General features: G+C 41.9%; 1 protein-coding gene across 2 annotated transcripts in view; it reads left to right on the top strand.

Annotated features, from left to right (window-relative positions):
- The window catches only part of PKHD1 (PKHD1 ciliary IPT domain containing fibrocystin/polyductin), a 471902-nt gene that overhangs the window by 2796 nt on the left and 450684 nt on the right, over positions 1-18422 (top strand). Inside the window, exons 1-7 of one of the 2 annotated variants that reach the window (XM_072832683.1) lie at positions 5091-5248; positions 7693-7945; positions 8291-8425; positions 9948-10025; positions 10626-10770; positions 13433-13541; positions 17655-17712. In XM_072832683.1, coding sequence (XP_072688784.1) covers positions 8374-8425; positions 9948-10025; positions 10626-10770; positions 13433-13541; positions 17655-17712 — 442 coding nt within the window. In that variant the 5' untranslated portion in view covers positions 5091-5248; positions 7693-7945; positions 8291-8373. Of the gene's footprint in view, positions 1-5090; positions 5249-7692; positions 7946-8290; positions 8426-9947; positions 10026-10625; positions 10771-13432; positions 13542-17654; positions 17713-18422 lie in introns of those variants that run through there. The other variant, XM_072832682.1, reaches the window with a different exon arrangement.

Below are 18422 nucleotides of genomic sequence, written 5' to 3' on the forward strand. Positions count from 1 at the left end.
TGCCATATACTTTGCCTTCTAACAGTGCCTGAATGATGTTCAGGGGCTCAAGGGACTCAGTTTCTCATAGGTTGGATTATTCTAGCCTGTAGGGAGGCTTAGCCTAACAAGGGGACTTTCCCTGGGCACAAGGTGTCATGGAAATCTATAGACAGGGTATCACAAAATCTTAGGGGATTGAAAATAAGACAGGGAATCTATCCCTCTGTCTTTGAAGGCCCCAATCAGGCCACATTCACTGCAAGGATGAAAGCCAACATACTTCAGTGTGCCCTTAGCACCTGGTATGGGACACTGAGATCCATGCTGAGTCCAAAGGTGGGACAAGACATTTATGATGTTGGGCAAGCCATTGATGATCTAGGAGAAACTGAAAAATCCTGAGAATGGGTATGGGCTGTGGGAAAAGCATGAGACAGAAAGGGGATTTATAAAGCTGTTCCAACTGGCTATAAAGGGTCTAATAAAATTAATGAGGATGTAACTGTGGTTTGATGGGACTCCACCTGAAAAAATTGACTGGCAATCCAATGCTGTGTTGGTCAGCCTGGGGGAAATCCTTAAAGCCTGAACAATAGTTAAGCCCAGTTCCATTGGCCCCTACCATCCCTGGTGCCCTGGCTCCGCCAGCAGAGGCCTCAGGGATACAGTCCTATTTGGGGTGGGTGCCTTCCACACCTACTGTATAGGATGCAGTCCAGGATTGCCTCCAGGTGAGGATGCTGTAAAGGATGTTGGAGGCCTCATGTTTAGCTGACTGTTCAGAGATTATCAAAAGGTGATGACTCCGGTGGATACTGGAGCTGAATGTACTCTAATACATGGTAACCCTCAGAAGTTTTCTGGCCCCCTTAGTGACACTGAGGGTTACAGACGACTAATATTTATGGTTAGAAAGTTCCCTTTGCCACTAAAAATTGGGCGTTCTTCCCCCAAGGATACAAGGTTTTTTGTTTTTTGAAAGATTTATTTATTTGAGAGAGACAGAGACAGAGAGAATGCATGTACACGGGCACAAGGGGGAGAGACAGAGGGTGAGGGAGGGAAAATCTTAAGCAGACTCTGTGCTTAGGGCAGAGTCTCACATGGGAATTCGATCTCATGACCCCAAGATCATGACCCCAAGATCACGACCTGAGCTGAAATCAAGTGTTGGATGCTTAACCGACTGCACCACCCAGGTGCCCCAAAGATACAAAGTTTTAATCTCTTCAATAACGGAACATTGGGCATCTGTATCCCACAAAGTCAAACTCTGCGAACCATAATCGGTGAATTCTGCCTCCAGGTTAGAGGAATCAAACTAATGCCGAGGGGAGATGCCAGCTGGAAATCGGTACATCTATCACCCACTTGAAAATGCTAATTGTCAAACAATTTACATTGAGGGGGACACAAAGAAATAGAAAACCTCTCCAAGAACTGCACTCAGTGGATATTATATGCCCTGCTTGTAATGCTTTCAATAGCCCTGTATGGCCAAGGACAAACATTATATGTTCTCATTCATTTGGGGAATATAAATAATAGTGAAAGGGAATATAAGGGAAGGGAGAAGAAATGTGTGGGAAATATCAGAAAGGGAGACAGAACGTAAAGACTGCTAACTCTGGGAAACGAACTAGGGGTGGTAGAAGGGGAGAAGGGCGGGGGGTGGGAGTGAATGGGTGACGGGCACTGGGGTTTATTCTGTATGTTAGTAAATTGAACACCAATAAAAAATAAATTAAAAAAAAAAGCCAGATGGTTGATGGAGGATGATAGTAGATTACCAAAAATTGACTAACGTCATACCCCCCATCCATGTGGCTGTACCCAACACTGCCACCATCCTAGATACTTTGGCCACAGTCCTAGGAATGTACCGTGCTGTTCCAGACTTAGCAAAAGCCTTTTTCAGTATACCACTGGCCAGAGTCCCAAGATCAATTTACCTTCATGTGGGAGGGGCAACAATGGATAATTCAGGTACTTCCCCAAGGCTACTTGCATAGCTCCACAGTATGTTACCAAATGGTAATCTCGGACCTGTTCCTGTTCTCCTTCCCCACATCAATAAAAATGGGCCTTTTACATTGAAGATATTATTATTTAAAATGTGAGGACTAGTCTCCACTGCAGGACATTTTGCAGGATATGCTGAAACATCTTTGTGGAAGAAGATGGGCAGTGAACCCACAGAAAATTCAAGCCCAAGGCACTGCCATAAAGTTTTGGGGAGTTGTTTGGTTGGGAAAAATGTATATTATTCTGGAAGCTATGATTGATAAGATGCAAGCCTATCCAACCCCTAAGAATATGAAAGAAATGCAAGCCTTTGTATGGATTTGGGGGCTTGAGGGGACATTTATTCTGTACCTGACATAGTACCTCAATCCCTTGCACTGCTTAGTAAAGAAAGGACACATATAGAACTGGGGATAGAAACAAGAAGCTGCCTTTGAGAAAGTGAAAATATTAGTGAAGCAGGTTAAAGCTCAGAGCCTCTCCTGTTTGAATTAGAGATGTCTGTGGCTCCATAAGGTAGGGACTGGGCACAATTAACAAAGACAGTGGAAGGACAGAGTACCTCTGGGATATTAGTCTCAGCCCCAGAAGGGGGTAGAAACCCAATTTACCTCCATAGAGCAATAGCTCCTAGCAGTATACCCCATGCTCTTCCAGGTAGAGCCTCACATGAAGGAATAGCATATCATGGTAGAAATTTCCATTCCCATCAAGAGATGTGTTAAAAATATGTTCCACTGACCCACCTCTGCCATAGCTCAAACCTCCACTTTGAGTGGTGTGCCTGTTTGCAGCAGAGAAGCAGCCCACCGTCTCAAAAATGTAGGTGCTACTAGGCCATGTAGAGTATGTAGAGCCTCCAGAGCTCCCCACATTCCTCCTAGGGCTGCCCCTGAGGCCCAGGCAGCCTATAAGAGAGGACATGGGGGAAATTCCTGCTGATGCCTGTATAGGGATGGGTCTGGTCAAGGTAACTTTTCTATAGAGACTGCAGCTGCCATTCAACCCAACACTGACACCATCTGGATGGAAACCGTAAGGAACCTCAATAGCTAGCGGGCTGATCTCAGTGGTTTGGCTGGTGATCACTTATGCATCTTGCCTGTTAACTCTTTGCACTGACAACTGGACTTTACAAAGAGATGAATCCTATGGCTTAAATAATGGGAAGCCATGGGATGGATGATCATGAATAAGCCCTTGAGGGGTCAGGATATGCGGAAAGACATTTAGGTTCATCTGCAAGAGCTGAAATAGTCCTCACTGTCTTCCACATCCCACATAATAAGGCACTGACATCCTGTGGCAATCAGGAAGCTGATGCCCTAGCCCGGGTACAAATTGTAGCAACTGATCCATCAGTAGATAAAGCAGATTGGGTACATATGAAGAGAAGTCATCCTAGCACCCGAATAAGATGGCATATTGCCAAGGATTCCTATTGCCTCTGAAATACAGTGACATGGTTAATGCAGTAATACCATATCCTCCTGTATGTTCTAAACAACACCCAAGACAACTACTAGAGGAGTCTGGGGCCATCCACTGGAGTTCCCAACTAACGAGGAATTGGCAAGTTGATTATAATGGTCCCCTCTCTTTGAGTGAGGGTTCTAAATATGCCTTGTTTTATATGGAAACTGTAACTGGCTTAACTCTAACTATCCCCTATTATAGCACAAACCAGGCTGTTATTATTAGGGAATTAGAGAAGCTAAGTACCATGTACAGATACCCTTACTGAACAGACAATGACAGGAGGTCACATTTCAAAGGTCATGATGTACAAGCCTGAGCAAAAGAACATGACATTCAGTGGAGGGTCCATCACCCCTGTAACCTACAAGCGTCAGGGCTGGTAGAAAGGAAAAATTTAATATTAAAGCAACAGATTAAATTACTAACAAGCAAAATTATTTGACTGGGTAGGCTAAAATACTATCCCAGGCGTTAATACATTTGAATGATAAATTGGTAGGTCCCATTGCCCCATATAACAGACTGGGAACCTTTACTGAGACACCCAAAATGGCAAAGATATGGAAGTCATGGGAAGTAGCCATTGCCCTATCTCTCACTGTGGATCAAGGTGCTATGCCGCTGAGAACACCAAACCCCATCATGCCTGGGAAAGGCATTACCTGCTAGAGTTTACAATGGGATGCGTTACTGGAATGGGTGAATTACTTCGCATTCCTGGTAAATGAGAACTACTCAGTCTCCCCTGGGATCCAACTGTCCTGTGGCAAGCTGGACCTGTTGAAACACACTGTGCTTGGGATGGGACAGGCACCATTGAAAGAGGCAGGTAGATGATATGCACCAGATCAAGTTTCTAAAGCTACCAACCTCCTTCTCCTCAAGGCCAGGTGAGGATGTTCTATTTTTCCACTGGAACAATCATTTGCCCACCCTTTGTCCCATCATTGGCCTGGAGGACATCATAGCACACATAGAAGCCCTTCCTACATTCAGCCAGCAAACCTTAAATGATAACTGGCAAAGTCTGTCCTTACTGAACACAGAAATGTCTCTAATGAGAAAAACTCCCCCACAATAGGAGGGCTTTGGACATTATAATTGCCTCAAAAAGAGACACCTGTGCCATTATCCAAATAGAATGTTGTATGTTCATACTTGTTAGAGTCTGCTAATTAAATCACAAAGACACAAGTGAGTGCTCTGAGTGATTGACCCCTAGTCTAGGGGACTTAGTAAATGAATGGTTTAGATCATGGAGCTCTTGACGGAAAAAAATTACTTATTTTGGAAATCATTATCTTAATCTATGTTTTCTTTTGCATGTGCCCATAGTGTTGCTGCAGTATCTGCCTCTAAGTGCAGCTGGATAGCTGCCAAATGAGCCACCCTGGTGCTAGTGGAAGCCCCTGCTGACTATTCAGGGCACACTGCAGAAGAAGGGGCATATGAGATGGTTAGGAGGGGTGGAGTGCTGGGAGGAGGAATCATGGAGGGGATGAGACCTCCGGTTGACCAGAGAGCTGACCCGGGCAATCAGAGTTTCCTCACCCCCTTCTCTGTCCTTGAAACGTACACTCCGACCACCTTTCCCACAATGACAACCATTTTCAAGGACACAGACCTGAGAGAGGAATGTGGGGCTGAGACTACCTGCCTGTATAGTTTGAACCCAGTTGAGGCCTCTATATAAATGTTGAAGATTGTGGCAGGCAAGTGAGGAGATCTACTCACACTGAGGATGCCCAAGACAAGCCTGTCTGTAAGTTTCTTTGCTTGTTGAACCTGCTGCTTTCCAGCCTGGAGTGGTGTGTCTGTCTTTGCCTCCATCTCTCCTTGCCTTACGGGTAAGGGGGCAGCAAACGAACTACCCAGGGGGACACATTCCATGGAGGAGGTAGCTCCTGAGCAGGTCGTGAAGGAAGGCTGGGGTTTAATTACACTATGAGAGAGTTTGGGGAGTGCAGAAGGTGGCCGCAGGAGCCAAGGAAGGGGCTGACCTGACCAAGGTTTGTCTGAGAGGTGATGGGGAGAATCATCTGGCGGAGTGCAGGGTTCACTTTGGAGAGCCATGGCAGGGAAAGTTGGAAAGGCAGGGACCAGATGGTGGCCGACTGGAGAAGTCAGAGACAGGGTTTTGGGTTGGAAATAGAGAATTCCTAAAAGGAAAACTAACATCCCTGAGGTGTCTCCTTTGTGCCAGGCCCTGTGTTAATTTCTTTGTATATATCACCTCAGTTAATTTTTAAAAAATATTTTATTTATTTATGAGAAACAGAGAGAGAGGCAGAGACATAGGCAGAGAGAGAAGCAGGCTCCCTGGGATCATGCCCTTAGGCAGAGGCTCAATCACTGAGCCACCCAGGTGCCCTACCTGAGCTAATCTTTTTTTTTTTTTTTTTTAAGATTTTATTTATTTATCCATGACAGACACAGAGAGATGCAGAGAGAGAGGCAGAGACACAGGCAGAGGGAGAAGCAGGCTCCATGCAGGGAGCCCGACGTGGGACTGGATCCCGGGTCTCCAGGGTCATGCCCTGGGCTAAAGGTGGCACCTAACCGCTGAGCCACCTGGGCTGCCCTGAATTAATCTTAATAAAGCCACACCTGGGTGGTTCAGTGGTTGAACATTTGCCTTCGGTTCAGGGTGTGATCTCGGAGTCTCCGGATCGGGTTTCGCTCTGGGCTCCCTGCTTGGAGCCTGCTTCTTCCTGCTTCTCTTAAATAAATTCTTTAAAAAATATATCTCTAAGGTCAAATAAATGTCTTTAAAAAATCCTGAGTATTCTTTTTTAGAAAAAATATTTTATGTATTTATTTTAGAGAGAGAGAAAGAGAAAGCAAGTGCTAATGGTGGAAGGGACAGAGGGAGAGAGAATCTTAAGTGGACTCCACGCTGAGTGCAGAGGCCAGATCAGGGCTCCATCCAGTGACCTTGAGATCCTGACCAGAGCCAAAATTAGCAATCGGCTTGCTTAACAGGCAGAGCCACCCGGGTGCCCCATTGATGGCTTTTCTTACCATTTTATGAACGATGGAAGTTTTGCACTGAAAAAACAAAACAAAACAAAACAAAACATTAAGCAGAACAACTGCATGATAAAGGCAATGTTTGAGCAGCCCCAGTGGCGCAGCGGTTTAGCGCAGCCTTCAGCCCAGGGCGTGATCCTGGAGACCCGGGATCCAGTCCCACTTCGGGCTCCCTGCATAGAGCCTGCTTCTCTCTCTGCCTGACTCTCTCTCTCTCTCTTTCTCCCTGTTTCTCATGAATGAATAAAAATATAAAATCCTAAAAATAAATAAATAAATAAATAAATAAATAAATAAATAAAGGCAGTGTTTAAGGAAGATAACCTGCTGAACTGGGCCAGGATTCCACAGGAATGGGGTAGAGAGACCCTGGAATCATGTTGGGGGGGGCAGTTTGGGAGGTCTATTTTGGAGGGTCCAGCTTTTTCTTCCTGTTTTTTTCCCTCCCTTTCTCCTCTGCTGCGAGGACAAGACAGTTTACCCCCAAATTCCTGATGAAGTTTTGGAATGTAGGTGAAGTTTGATGGGGTGAGTTCAGGAGCCAGTGACCAAGAAGAAATTCTTGAGACATCTTTGGTGCAAAATGATGGTTTTATTAAACCATGGGGACATGAGCCGTGGGCAGGAAGAGCTGCTGCTCTGGGCCTGTGAGGGGAAGCTGATTATATACCTGGGAGTTGGGAGGGGTTTGAGGATAGTGTACTCTCGAAGGAATTTTGGAAGAAAGGTTTCCAGGACCTAGAGGCGGAGAGCTATTGTTGGGAAAATGTCACTTATTACTGTCTAATTAAACCTTAGTCATGAGACTCTTCAGATATATATTGCTGGGCCCTGTGCTTGGGAAATGATCGCCAACACGTACCTTGGGGATTTAGAGATAAAGGAAATTTCTAAAGGAATTTTTATATGTTAAAGTAGATTTATAGGATCCTGGGGGTTGGGTTAAGATTGCCTTTTGCCCCTACCAAAGTATTAACATCAAGGCAATTGAGTCTGTAGAGGAATGTCCCTTTGCCTATTTCAAGGACTTGTCAATGTGTTGTCTCGGGCTCGTGCTTTGTCTTCAGCTGGCCCTGTGTTCCCCCATCATTCCCATTAGTACTATTTTTTTTTTTTAAACCCAGTACCGTCCTTAACATTTGCTTTGTTAAACTTTTTACTTTTTTTTTTTCAAAGATTTTTAATTTATTCATTCATGAGAGACACAGAGAGGCAGAGACACAGGAAGAGGGAGAAACAGTCTCCCCAGAACCCAATGTAGACTGGATCCCTGGACCCCGGATTCACGCCCTGAGCCAAAGGCAGATGCTTAACCGCTGAGCCACCCAGACATCCTAAACTTTTTTGTATTGATTGGTGTCTTGGAGGACGGAGACTCTTCTAGAAACAAAACAAAACAACCTCCCCATCCCCCCTCCACAATCACTATGTAAGTATCTTGATATCTAAAAAAATATCCAAAATAATAAATTCTAGGTATTTTTAAAATTAAACTTTTGTTCAATAATGAATTAATTGAAGAGGCTGTTATTATTTACCCATCTCAAACATGCATAAAATTAGTTGATGGGAGGGGGGATGGGGTGGAATAGGGATGATTTTATACAAGATTCTTAGATTATCCTTTTCTTCTGAGCTTGGGAGGATGGTAGGTCCCCATGAAGACTCTAGGGCCATGTTGGTCTCACTTCTTTAATTTCCTGAGTTTGGGCATAGTAAAGTAATTGTATGAGAACAAAAATGATAGTAATTTTTATTTTATTTTTTTATAAAGCGCAAAAGCTACACTGCTCCTGCAAAATTGAAAAGGCTTTTAATGTCTGAGCCATTTTGAGAGAATTGATTTAAGTGGACAGGATGATTGTCTGGCTGATCTCACTGATGAGTATTGAAATACTACTACTGGCAGGTGAGTAGGTTGTATTCTGAAGGGATTATAGATAGAACACAACAAGTTACATTGAGAACCTGTTTATCAGTATTTAAAATATTATTCAGGGGAAAATCTTGAAGTATCTGCTCTGGGTTTAAATTTTCACTGCTTAAAAAGTATTTTTTCTGTTTAGTAATTGAGGCTATATATTAGTTATTAATATATAATTTTATTTTTGAATGGCCAATGGAGGTTGCTGTTATAGTCTAGAGCTTCTCATAATGACTTATAACCTTCTTTTTATAATTCCTTTTTAAGCCATGTGATATAATTCTTTTTAGATCTTATAGCTTTATCTTCCCAAAGAGAATAGCTTATCTTGTCTTAGCGGTTAATGACTGTTGGTATCAAACTCTTCTTTTCTCAAATCATGTCTCTAATTTTCTCTGTGAATTTGGTTATCCTCGCTGTCTTTTTATGGCATTTGTTTTTTGCCTTCTTTAGAAGTATCTAATACACTTTTGAAGGATAAGCATGGGCTGATCTGGCAGGGGCTGCTATAAATAATTGTGCTGATGTGAATGATTCCCCACCAGCCTTAGTTATGCATTATGCCACCTACATAACTGCACATGGAAGCCCTGAGCTAAGTGGAGTTAGCATGGCCTGGATTATCCTTGATCTTTTTTGATATAGGAAATGAAAATTGTTCTATAGATAACATTTTTTCTATATGATCTCATTGAGATACTGACTGATTTTTGATGGCTCTTTGAATTGTCTTTGCCTTGGCTAATCCACATCCATGAGCATCTTCAAAGATAAGAATTTGATTATTATGCTCAGCCAATGACTATGGGAGAACCAATCTAGCCTAGCATGTATAGTCTATAGTGCTGCCCCCCGCCAAGGAAATTCCAGCACTAATCCATGCCTCAGCCTCTCTCTAAGAAAGCAAGGCAGAAATTTGGTATCCTCTGTACAGAATTTTGTATCTATCTGGGAGTCATTCTGGTCATACATTCAAAAGGAGGAAATCAGAGGATGGTATACTGAGCAGGAAGATTGAAGTAGGGACAGCTTCTAGAAGTTTCTCCTCTTCTCTGAGAAGTAGAATTACAAGAAATAGGAGGTGATTTTACAACTAATGTATGACTACCTAATTAAAGAGTGAGAAAGAGAGAAGAGGTATTATGGGTTTAGTTAGGAGCCAAATGTGTCCTTGAGGCCCTTTCCAAAGGACCTTTCCTAGTTCAGGACATTGGGCTTTTGGATGTCCAAAATAAGAGGATCAGTCAGAAATTCTCTAAAATGAGAGTTTTGAAGGTGTGATCCCCAGACCAGTAGCAAGAGCAGTGCTTGTTCAGAACTGTAAATTCTTGGGCCTTATCCTATACCTGCTAACTCAGAAACTCCAGGGGTGGGGCCCAGCAATCTGTGCTTTATCAAGGCCTTCTGGTGATTCTGAGGAATGCAAACTTTTGTTTTTTATAACATTGGGGAAGCAAGTGTATTGAATCTGAGCTTCAAAACCAGTGTTTTTCTTACTTATCTACAGGGCCTGCCCTGAGTTTCCACATTGAGCCCAAAGAAGGTAGTCTTGCAGGAGGAACATGGATCACAGTCATTTTTGATGGTAGGTTTGTGTCTTACCAAACACAAGTTTCTTATGTATTGATATTAAGAATCCTAAATAAGATGAGTCTTTGGCTAAGGACAGGTGTAAAAGAGGGCCTGAAGGGTGTTGGACCCACTGAGTGACTTCTGTGTTTCCAGATGCTTGCTTGCTGATGTCACAGGTCCTCTTTCTTCTCTCAAACTGTGGGATGGGACCTTAGGGGCCCTAAATGACACGATAGGGAAGCATGTGGCAGAGTCCTTGGCAACTGTTCCCCAGAATCTTAGTTATCTTCCTTGCAGATGGTTTTATATGTGGGAATTTCAAAACTGCAGCTTAGCTGACCCATCTGTACCAGGGTAAAGTGTCATTTTGAGGGCTGAGAAATTCCTGGGTTTATGTGGATGGATCTAAAGAGAGAAAATCCTTTTAACAAACTCATAAATGAGAACATTTATTTATACAGCAGTCATAAATGCATTTGGAAATGAGGAGTAGTAATTTAATCCTTAGGCAAGCTCAGCATGTCACATTGCCCCTGTGCGGCCAAGTTTCTATATTCTCCTATATAGATTACAACTCTACTCAGCCTGAGATTCCCCTTTTTCTTGAGTTTAGGTTTGGAGTTGGAGCAGCTCTATCCTACCAATGGCTCTCAGTTGGAGATACACCTGGTGAATGTGGCTGTGCCTGCCCTCCCGAGCATCCCTTGTGATGTCTCTCCTGTCTTCTTGGATTTGCCAGTGGTGATGTGCAGGACCAGGTACACCTGTCTGGGTATGAGAAGATCAGATAGGGCGAGTGCTTTGCTTATCTTGAGAGTTTTTGGGGGCAAATTAGAGCAACTCCTGCTATGACTACAGTTATCAGCTATTGCTTTAAAGATGTTCCATGTGAATATATTTCTTAAAAGTCCCCTATCAGGCCTCTACAGCTTAAGGGAGGATGAAGGTTATAGGAAAGAATTTTGAGAAACTTGAGATATTTATAAGGAGGGCTTGGATTGTGTTTCCAGCTGTTTTCTTCTTGTTGTTTGCAAGGAGCTCTATCGCTATTAAAATTTCAATAAATGGGGGATCCCTGGGTGGCTCAGCAGTTTAGCGCCTGCCTTTGGCCCTGGGCGTGATCCTGGAGTCCTGGGACAGAGTCCCACATCGGGCTCCCTGCGGGGAGCCTGCTTCTCCCTCTGCCTGTGTTTCTGCCTCTCTCTCTCTCTCTCTCTGTGTCTCTCATTCTCTCATGATGAATAAATAAATAAAATATATTTTAAAAATTTCAATAAATGTTACCATTTTGCCATCAAAGAACTCATCTAATGATACACTGTATGTTAACTAATTGAATTTAAATAAAATAAGTTGAAAAAAAGAAAAAATAAAGAACTCATTTGAAATAGGCATAATTGTAATGATTGGGCATAAACCCAAAACTAGATAGAAAGGAAATTTGCTTTAGTCCTCAGTGTATTTTGTTTTGGGTATGAATTGCACAGGATTCCGGGTAATCTGTCTTACTCAAGTTTTTGTTGACTTATGAAGTTTCCACGAATTCATTCTTTCCCTACTTATATCTTAGAGATGCTGCGTGAAAGTGGATCGCTGCTTAAGAGAAAAAAAAAATGGTCAGTTTCTTCTATTTTCTTCTTTAGGAAGTCTCCCTTTCTTCCATCTCTGCCTACTGAAACCCTAACCTGCAAATGTCACCTTTTCCCCGAGCATACAGATGAGTGTGATCTTCCCCTTCCTTCAGAGGGGGACACATAGGGACTGAAATCCAGGCACCTTCTATAATTTACACAGAAGCATGGCACATTTAGCCTCAGTGGTCCCGTTTCCTCGGCCCTATGTTTCTTATCACACTTATGTCAGTTGTTCCCTTGTTAGCTTCATCATAGAATTAAGCGCATTGGGGACAGGGGATGTATTGCTACCACTCTTGCAGTCCTTATGGTGCTTAGCACAATACCTTATGAGTAGAAGCTGCTCCATAGGTGTTTTGTGAACTGAACTTCTTTACAGCCCTTAAAGCTCTTGGTTTTAAAACCTTGTGGTATGTTTTACTTACATTTTTTGGTCAATAGGGACATAGAGTTCCTGCAAGAACTTGCATGAGAGAAATCAAAACTCTGAAGTTTTATATGCTCTATCTCCTCAATCGTGTCACACTAATGATTTTCAGGTGCACCACTGATTTTATATAATCTTTTTAGAGGAAAGAAAACAGTACGCTCTTACACTTACTCATTGGTTGCAAGCTGAATATCAAATTCAGTTAACACTTAAATGTGAAAAAATGCACATTTCATCATCAATGAAATACCGTCCCATTCGTTATCATGAAGACATATCTGCTTTTACCAAAACAGGCATTATAGCATCTAAATCAGCACTGTCTAATCAAAACATTATGTGAGCCACAAATGTGATTTAAAATTTTCTAGTAGCCACATTAAAAAATCAAAAGAAACAAGTGAAATTAATTTTAATAATATATTTTATTTAACTCAACACATTCAGAATATTATTGCATATGGAATCAATATATAGATTATTAATGATATACTTTATATATTTTTTTGCACACCAAGTCTTTGAAATCCAAAGTGTATTTTACACTTACAGCATATTGTATTTGGTACTAGCCATATTTCAAGTGGTCAATAACCACATATAACTAATGGATAACACATTGGATGATGCAGAATGAAATACTTAAAGTTATACTGAAGATTTTGGTGAGAAGGTTTGGCGGGGAGGCGCTTCTTAACTGTAGTTCCTTATTCATCATATTCCCGCTCTTAGAAAAATCAACTTGAATGGTCACATGAAAGAGGCAAAGAAATCACTCTGATATCTGTGAAAAGAGAAGAGGAGGTCCTGGACCCCCTTGAGATATATATATATATATATATATATATATATATATATATATATATGAAGTATTAATGGACTGCTTGAATATTATGAAGTCAAGAATTTTTTTGGCAATATGTAAAATCAATGCCTTTTATCAGAAAGAGTCTAGGATTCAAGCCCCACATTGCCCCTGACCTATAGTATTTGCATACGTAAGTTCCTTCACCTATTTGGAACTGTCAAAAAAAATTTTAAGGAAACTAGGATTAGATTTTTTATCAATGTCCCTTCCAACTCTTAAAGTCCTAAAAGTTCTATGGTTCTGAGGAACAAGACAGACTTTTTTTTTTTTAATTTTAAAGACTTTCAGTAAAATATAACATTTTGCTGAAGGATCCGATGTTTAAAGTCTAGTAAGTGAGTGGATCTAGATGGTGAAAAATAAACATAGGAATCCTTGTTTAGCTCTGTTTTGAAGGTGTGGGAGGAAATTTGAAGTGGGAAGTGAGGCTGCTGGCTTTGGTAGTACATAGTTTTTGGTTCACAAGGATTTCCACTTTCTGCCCTTAGATCGCTGCTGCCTGAAGTACACGAGGGTCTGTACTACCTGGAAGCGCACGCTGGGGGACAGGTGGTAGGCAGCCCAAGTCCAGGACTGCAAGACTGTTGTACTTTCAAGGTGGGTTCTAAGGATGGAGAAATGCATGTTTGCCTAGTTTGAGGGTAGGCCTGTAGTCTAGACAAGCAAGTTATAAATCAGTCAGAATCTGTTTTGTAAGGGTAAGAAGAAAGAGGGATGGTAGTTGTGGGGTTTCTGAGACTATACCAAAGAAAGTTAAGTATTGAGCACTTGTACATCAGGCTCTGTGCTTTATGTACATTTAATTTGATGCTCACAACAATTTTATGGGGTAGCTATTTTTTATTTTGGTTTTACAGATGAGTGACTTAAGGCTGAGAGATGAAATAATGTGCTTATCTCATCATTAGTTTGCCTGTGTCATCCAGGTAGTAAATGGCAGAACTAGGATTTTTAAAAATTAGTTTAATTTTTAATTTTTTTATTGACATATCATGTCCTATTAGCTTCATATGTATATGATAGTGATTTGATATTTTTGTACATTGGAAAATGATCTCCATGATAAATCTAGGTTACCATCTGTCATTGTATGGAGTTATTACAATATTATTAACTATATTCCCTCTGTTGGTGGGAATGTAAATTGGTGCAGCCACGGTGGAAAACAGTAAGAAGGTTCCTCAAAAAATTAAAAACTGAAATATGATCCAGCAATTTCACTTCTGGATATTTACGTGATAAAAATGAAAACACCAATCTGAAGAGATGTATGCTCCCCTATATTTATTATTTATAGTAGTCAAGATATGGAAGCAGCCCAAGTGTCTACCAATAGATGAATAGATAAAGAAGATGGGGTATATATACATAATGGAATGTTACTCAGCCATAAAAAAGAATAAATCTTGCCATTTGTGACAACATGGATGGAACTAGAGTATTGAAATAAGTCAGATAGAGAAAGACAAATACTATATGATCTCACTTATATGTGGAATCTAAAAGAACTAGGATTTGAGCCTGCATCTGACTCTAAATCTTCACCTAAATCGAAGCCCATAGAGGAGCCACAAAGATTATCATTGTGGGTTAGTGTTTCATTCTATAGCTGCAATTCTCCTGAGTCTCAGTAGGAGGAAGGACTCAGAGATGTAAAATTTACCTCCCTCTCTGCTTTGTGGTTATTTCTGCTACTCTTACCAATCCTAGATTGAAAGGACATTTGCTGGTGCCATTCTTCTTCAAGTGCAGAGCTGAAAGGAAGCAGAGATAGGGAGACTTTGAGTTCGTGCCTAACTTGTTTTGGAGAAGCAATACACATACTTAATTTTATGTTTGATTCGGCCTGTTGTCCATTTCAGGTTAGTCTTACACTAATCTCTGAAAGGGTAGGTCTTAGACTTTTCATAAAAGGCTGAGGTTTGACACTGCTCCTTTGTCATGGTTGTCATTCCATAGGTTGCCTCTGTTAAAGAGCCATTCATAAAAGCATTACTGATGAATGAAGGCTCCTTTAGAACAAGCCTTCACCTCCTAAATTCATTCCTGTTATGATCCACATTTTATATAGGCGATCCACTTACAGATTAAGAATTTGCTGTCAGTTCACATTTAACAACTTGTTTCTGACTCCAAGAGACTCTTGTTTTCTGGAATTTTGCTTCTGTGCATATGCGGCAGAAAGAAAAAACAAAATCGTTCTTTCTTATTAAGACCCACACCACCACCTCTCCACGGTCTCTGTGAATGTAACAGAAGATGGATGGCCAAGCCCCCTCCCTAATCACCATGTGGTTTTTGGTTTTGATGTTCCTTTCACCCCAGATAGTAGTTTTCCTACTTATTAAAGATCGGAAAAGAGAGCAAGGGGAGACAAGAGAAGCACTTCCTAAAATTGCACATTAAAGAAAACAAGTCCTCGAGTGCTTCTCCTAGCTCGGAGAGCTGATGAAAAATCACCAGGGGACGCAGTTAATGAGAGGCATTCCAAGCTAAATAAAACACGGTGTGTCTCTTTGTTTTGGGACTGGGACTGGGGGAACCATGAGTATTAAAAATTAATTCCATCTCGCCAGTCCACTTCAAAGAGCCAGCTGCAGGCGCTGACAAGTTTGAACAACTCGCAGAAGGTTTATCAAGCAGCTGGTGGCTGTGGCTTCCCTCTCCTAATCTGCTGCTTTTCCTTTTCCCCATCTCGCTGCCTCTGACCTCACTGGGGCTCAGGGATCAGCATGCGGGAAGCTTGATTTGGAAGCTCATTAATTTTTCACTTTGTCGTGTCTCTAGCTTGGTGGGTGAACACGGCCCATTTTCCTCAGAAATGTACCATTTTTATGTCGTGTCAGCTCAGAGGGAATCACAAGTAAAGCTCTTTCAGAGATTTAACTCTGAGCCACCCCATGAGGCGGAGGAATGAGAGGGAGTGATCAAGGAGTCACTCTATTGCCCCCACACTTCTGGTGCAAGGCTCACACACTGAGTGGTAGATCTTACATTTCAAGCTGGAAGTCCAGAGGCACGTTTCCTTATTTGGTTTGGACTTGATTGTTCTTTTGCCTCAGTTTCTAACGTCTGTGAGAAGGAGCAGTAACCACTGCTCTACCTCACGAAGCTCCTAGGATATACTTCCAATGGGAATGACAATGGCACAAAGGGCGCCCCAGTGAGAGAGAAAGGTGGGGGGGGGGTAGGAAGTTAGGACGCTGAGGTAGGGAATTCATGTTTGGCAGGTGTGTGTGGAATTGGATTAATCCTTATCTTTTGGTGAGATCAGAGCCTGCTCCCAATCGGTGAGGTCACAACATTCTTACTTTGACCTCCTGACTGTACATAATTTCTGTGACCTGTTCTCTAACCGTCTCCTTTAGAAAGGAGGAAACTAGCCTTGATGGCAGGCTGTACAGCCATGCCGATCAATACTTAAAACTCACACTTGCCAAGCCACTGTCAGCTTTGTTGAAATGTCATTGGCCCTCCCCTCTGCTTAGGGCTGTCGATTAACAATGGAGTTATTCTTTGTTAATATTCTTCCTGGGAAGGTGGACTCCTGGAATGCTGGAAGCAGACCATGCAAAACAATCTGCTGTCATTGGATTTACAAGTGTGAAGCAGTGTATTTTATGGGGGAATGAAGGCAATCTAGGTATTTAGAGGAGGTTGGGGGTGAGGGTGGCAGGAGGGGGAGACCAGGTCTTTTCCTGAGTGACATTGGCTCATGGGTCAAACCTTGGTCTGGTTAGTCCTTCCTTCTGCTTTTCTATTTGTTCACACTGGCCCTGGCCATGTAATGCACTATTCTTGGGCTAACCAAGATGCCAGGTGAGATGGAATTTCTGGAGTTGTCCTTTTCTCTCATCTACTTCCAGGCACCGTATCAATCATCTCACTTGATGCCACTCTATTCATTCACAAAAATTTGAATATCTTCTCTATCACAGGCTATGCATAAAGATATGATCGTGACTGAATCCAGCATCGTCCCTACATTTCTGGAGCTTATAATGAACAGAGAATGTGTTTTGGGGGAGGGGGCATAGAAAGATGATTTAGAATGCCATGAGCAGGCCTCCACCTCTTCCATCAGTGCTCTTTTCCTTCTTCTCAAAGAGTAAGGCTGCTTCCCATTCCTTTGAATCATTTGAATCCATTTGAATCACTTTTCTCCCAATAGGCACTGTCCATTTCCCCAACAAACACCTCACTTGTGTGCCTACCCAACTTCCAAATTTTTGTAGCTCGCTAATTCCTGCCAAGGTGTTGGGTGATGATAATTTCAGTTGCAGTCCTTTCAGTTTAAGTAAGGAAACTCTTTAGAAAAATTTTAGAAAAATCCATCAAGATTCCAAGATACCAAGTTGCAATAATGGAATTCTCAAGTCTGGCCTACCTACCTTTCTTCCTGGTAAAATGTGTTCCTGGGTATGGCAGGTGGGCAAGTAGAAACAGACTTGCCAAAGTTTGGACAATATGGTGCAGGACAGAGAGCTATGTGACCTTGTTTAAAATTCCTTTGGAAGAACTAGAACAGTATCTGTCATTTCTGCTTCACAAATAGATTATGAGGATAAAAAGAAATAGGTGTAAGTTGATTTGAGGAAACATAACCATTTACCACCTTAGACTAATATTTGATGAGGAATGACTTTTGCTTCTTGTTTGTGGTTGTGATATTCTAATGAAATGCTCCCTTGGGATGGCCTTTCCTGACAGTTTTCCAGGGAACAGACACCCATTGTTTACCAAGTTACACCACCAAGTGGAGTTCCAGGTAAGAAATCTCCTAAAATAGGAATAATTATGGATCCCTTTGCCAAAGCTACTGCAAACTCTTCTACCTAGGGGGCTGCTTTCTATAAATGGGTGCTTTCTTTCAAGTGCTGTTTTGAAAATAAGTGTCAATCTCTGGTTTATCTTTAACTGGGCTTGGTTTCACCTCTGGACACTTTGTCTCTGTTACTTCACTGATAACAAAAGGAACCCAAATATGAAAAGAAAAAGAGGCAGGCAAAATCAAACCAGGTCCTGCCAGAGAATGGAGGGAATAGAAATCATCATCGCTCTTAATCTTATAATCATCTGCATGATAGCAAACCTTCATTGAACCTTACTGTGAGCCAAGCACTGTTCTAAGCTTTTGACATGTGTTATCTTATTAGATCCTCACAAGAACCTGATGACATAGGGATGATTATTCTCATTTGCAGATGAGAAAATGAGATACTAAAAGGTTAAGTAGCTTGCTTAAAGTCTGCTAGTCTGTGTATGGCTGGGATTTGAACCCACATGGGCAGAATCCAGAGTGGGCAGGTATATCCAACATTTTGTTCTGCATTGAACAGTGTTGCATACCACATGGGAGGCCAGCAACCCTGATAATTATCCTGGGGTGGTATTTATGAGTTAGAGGGCACACACACATGCCAAGGCCAGGGGCTAGAAGAGAAGAGAGAGAAAGCTGAGATTTACATAAAAGAGGAT

Source organism: Canis lupus, chromosome 7, assembly GCF_048164855.1.
Source record: "Canis lupus baileyi chromosome 7, mCanLup2.hap1, whole genome shotgun sequence".
Taxonomy (NCBI): Eukaryota; Metazoa; Chordata; class Mammalia; order Carnivora; family Canidae; genus Canis; species Canis lupus.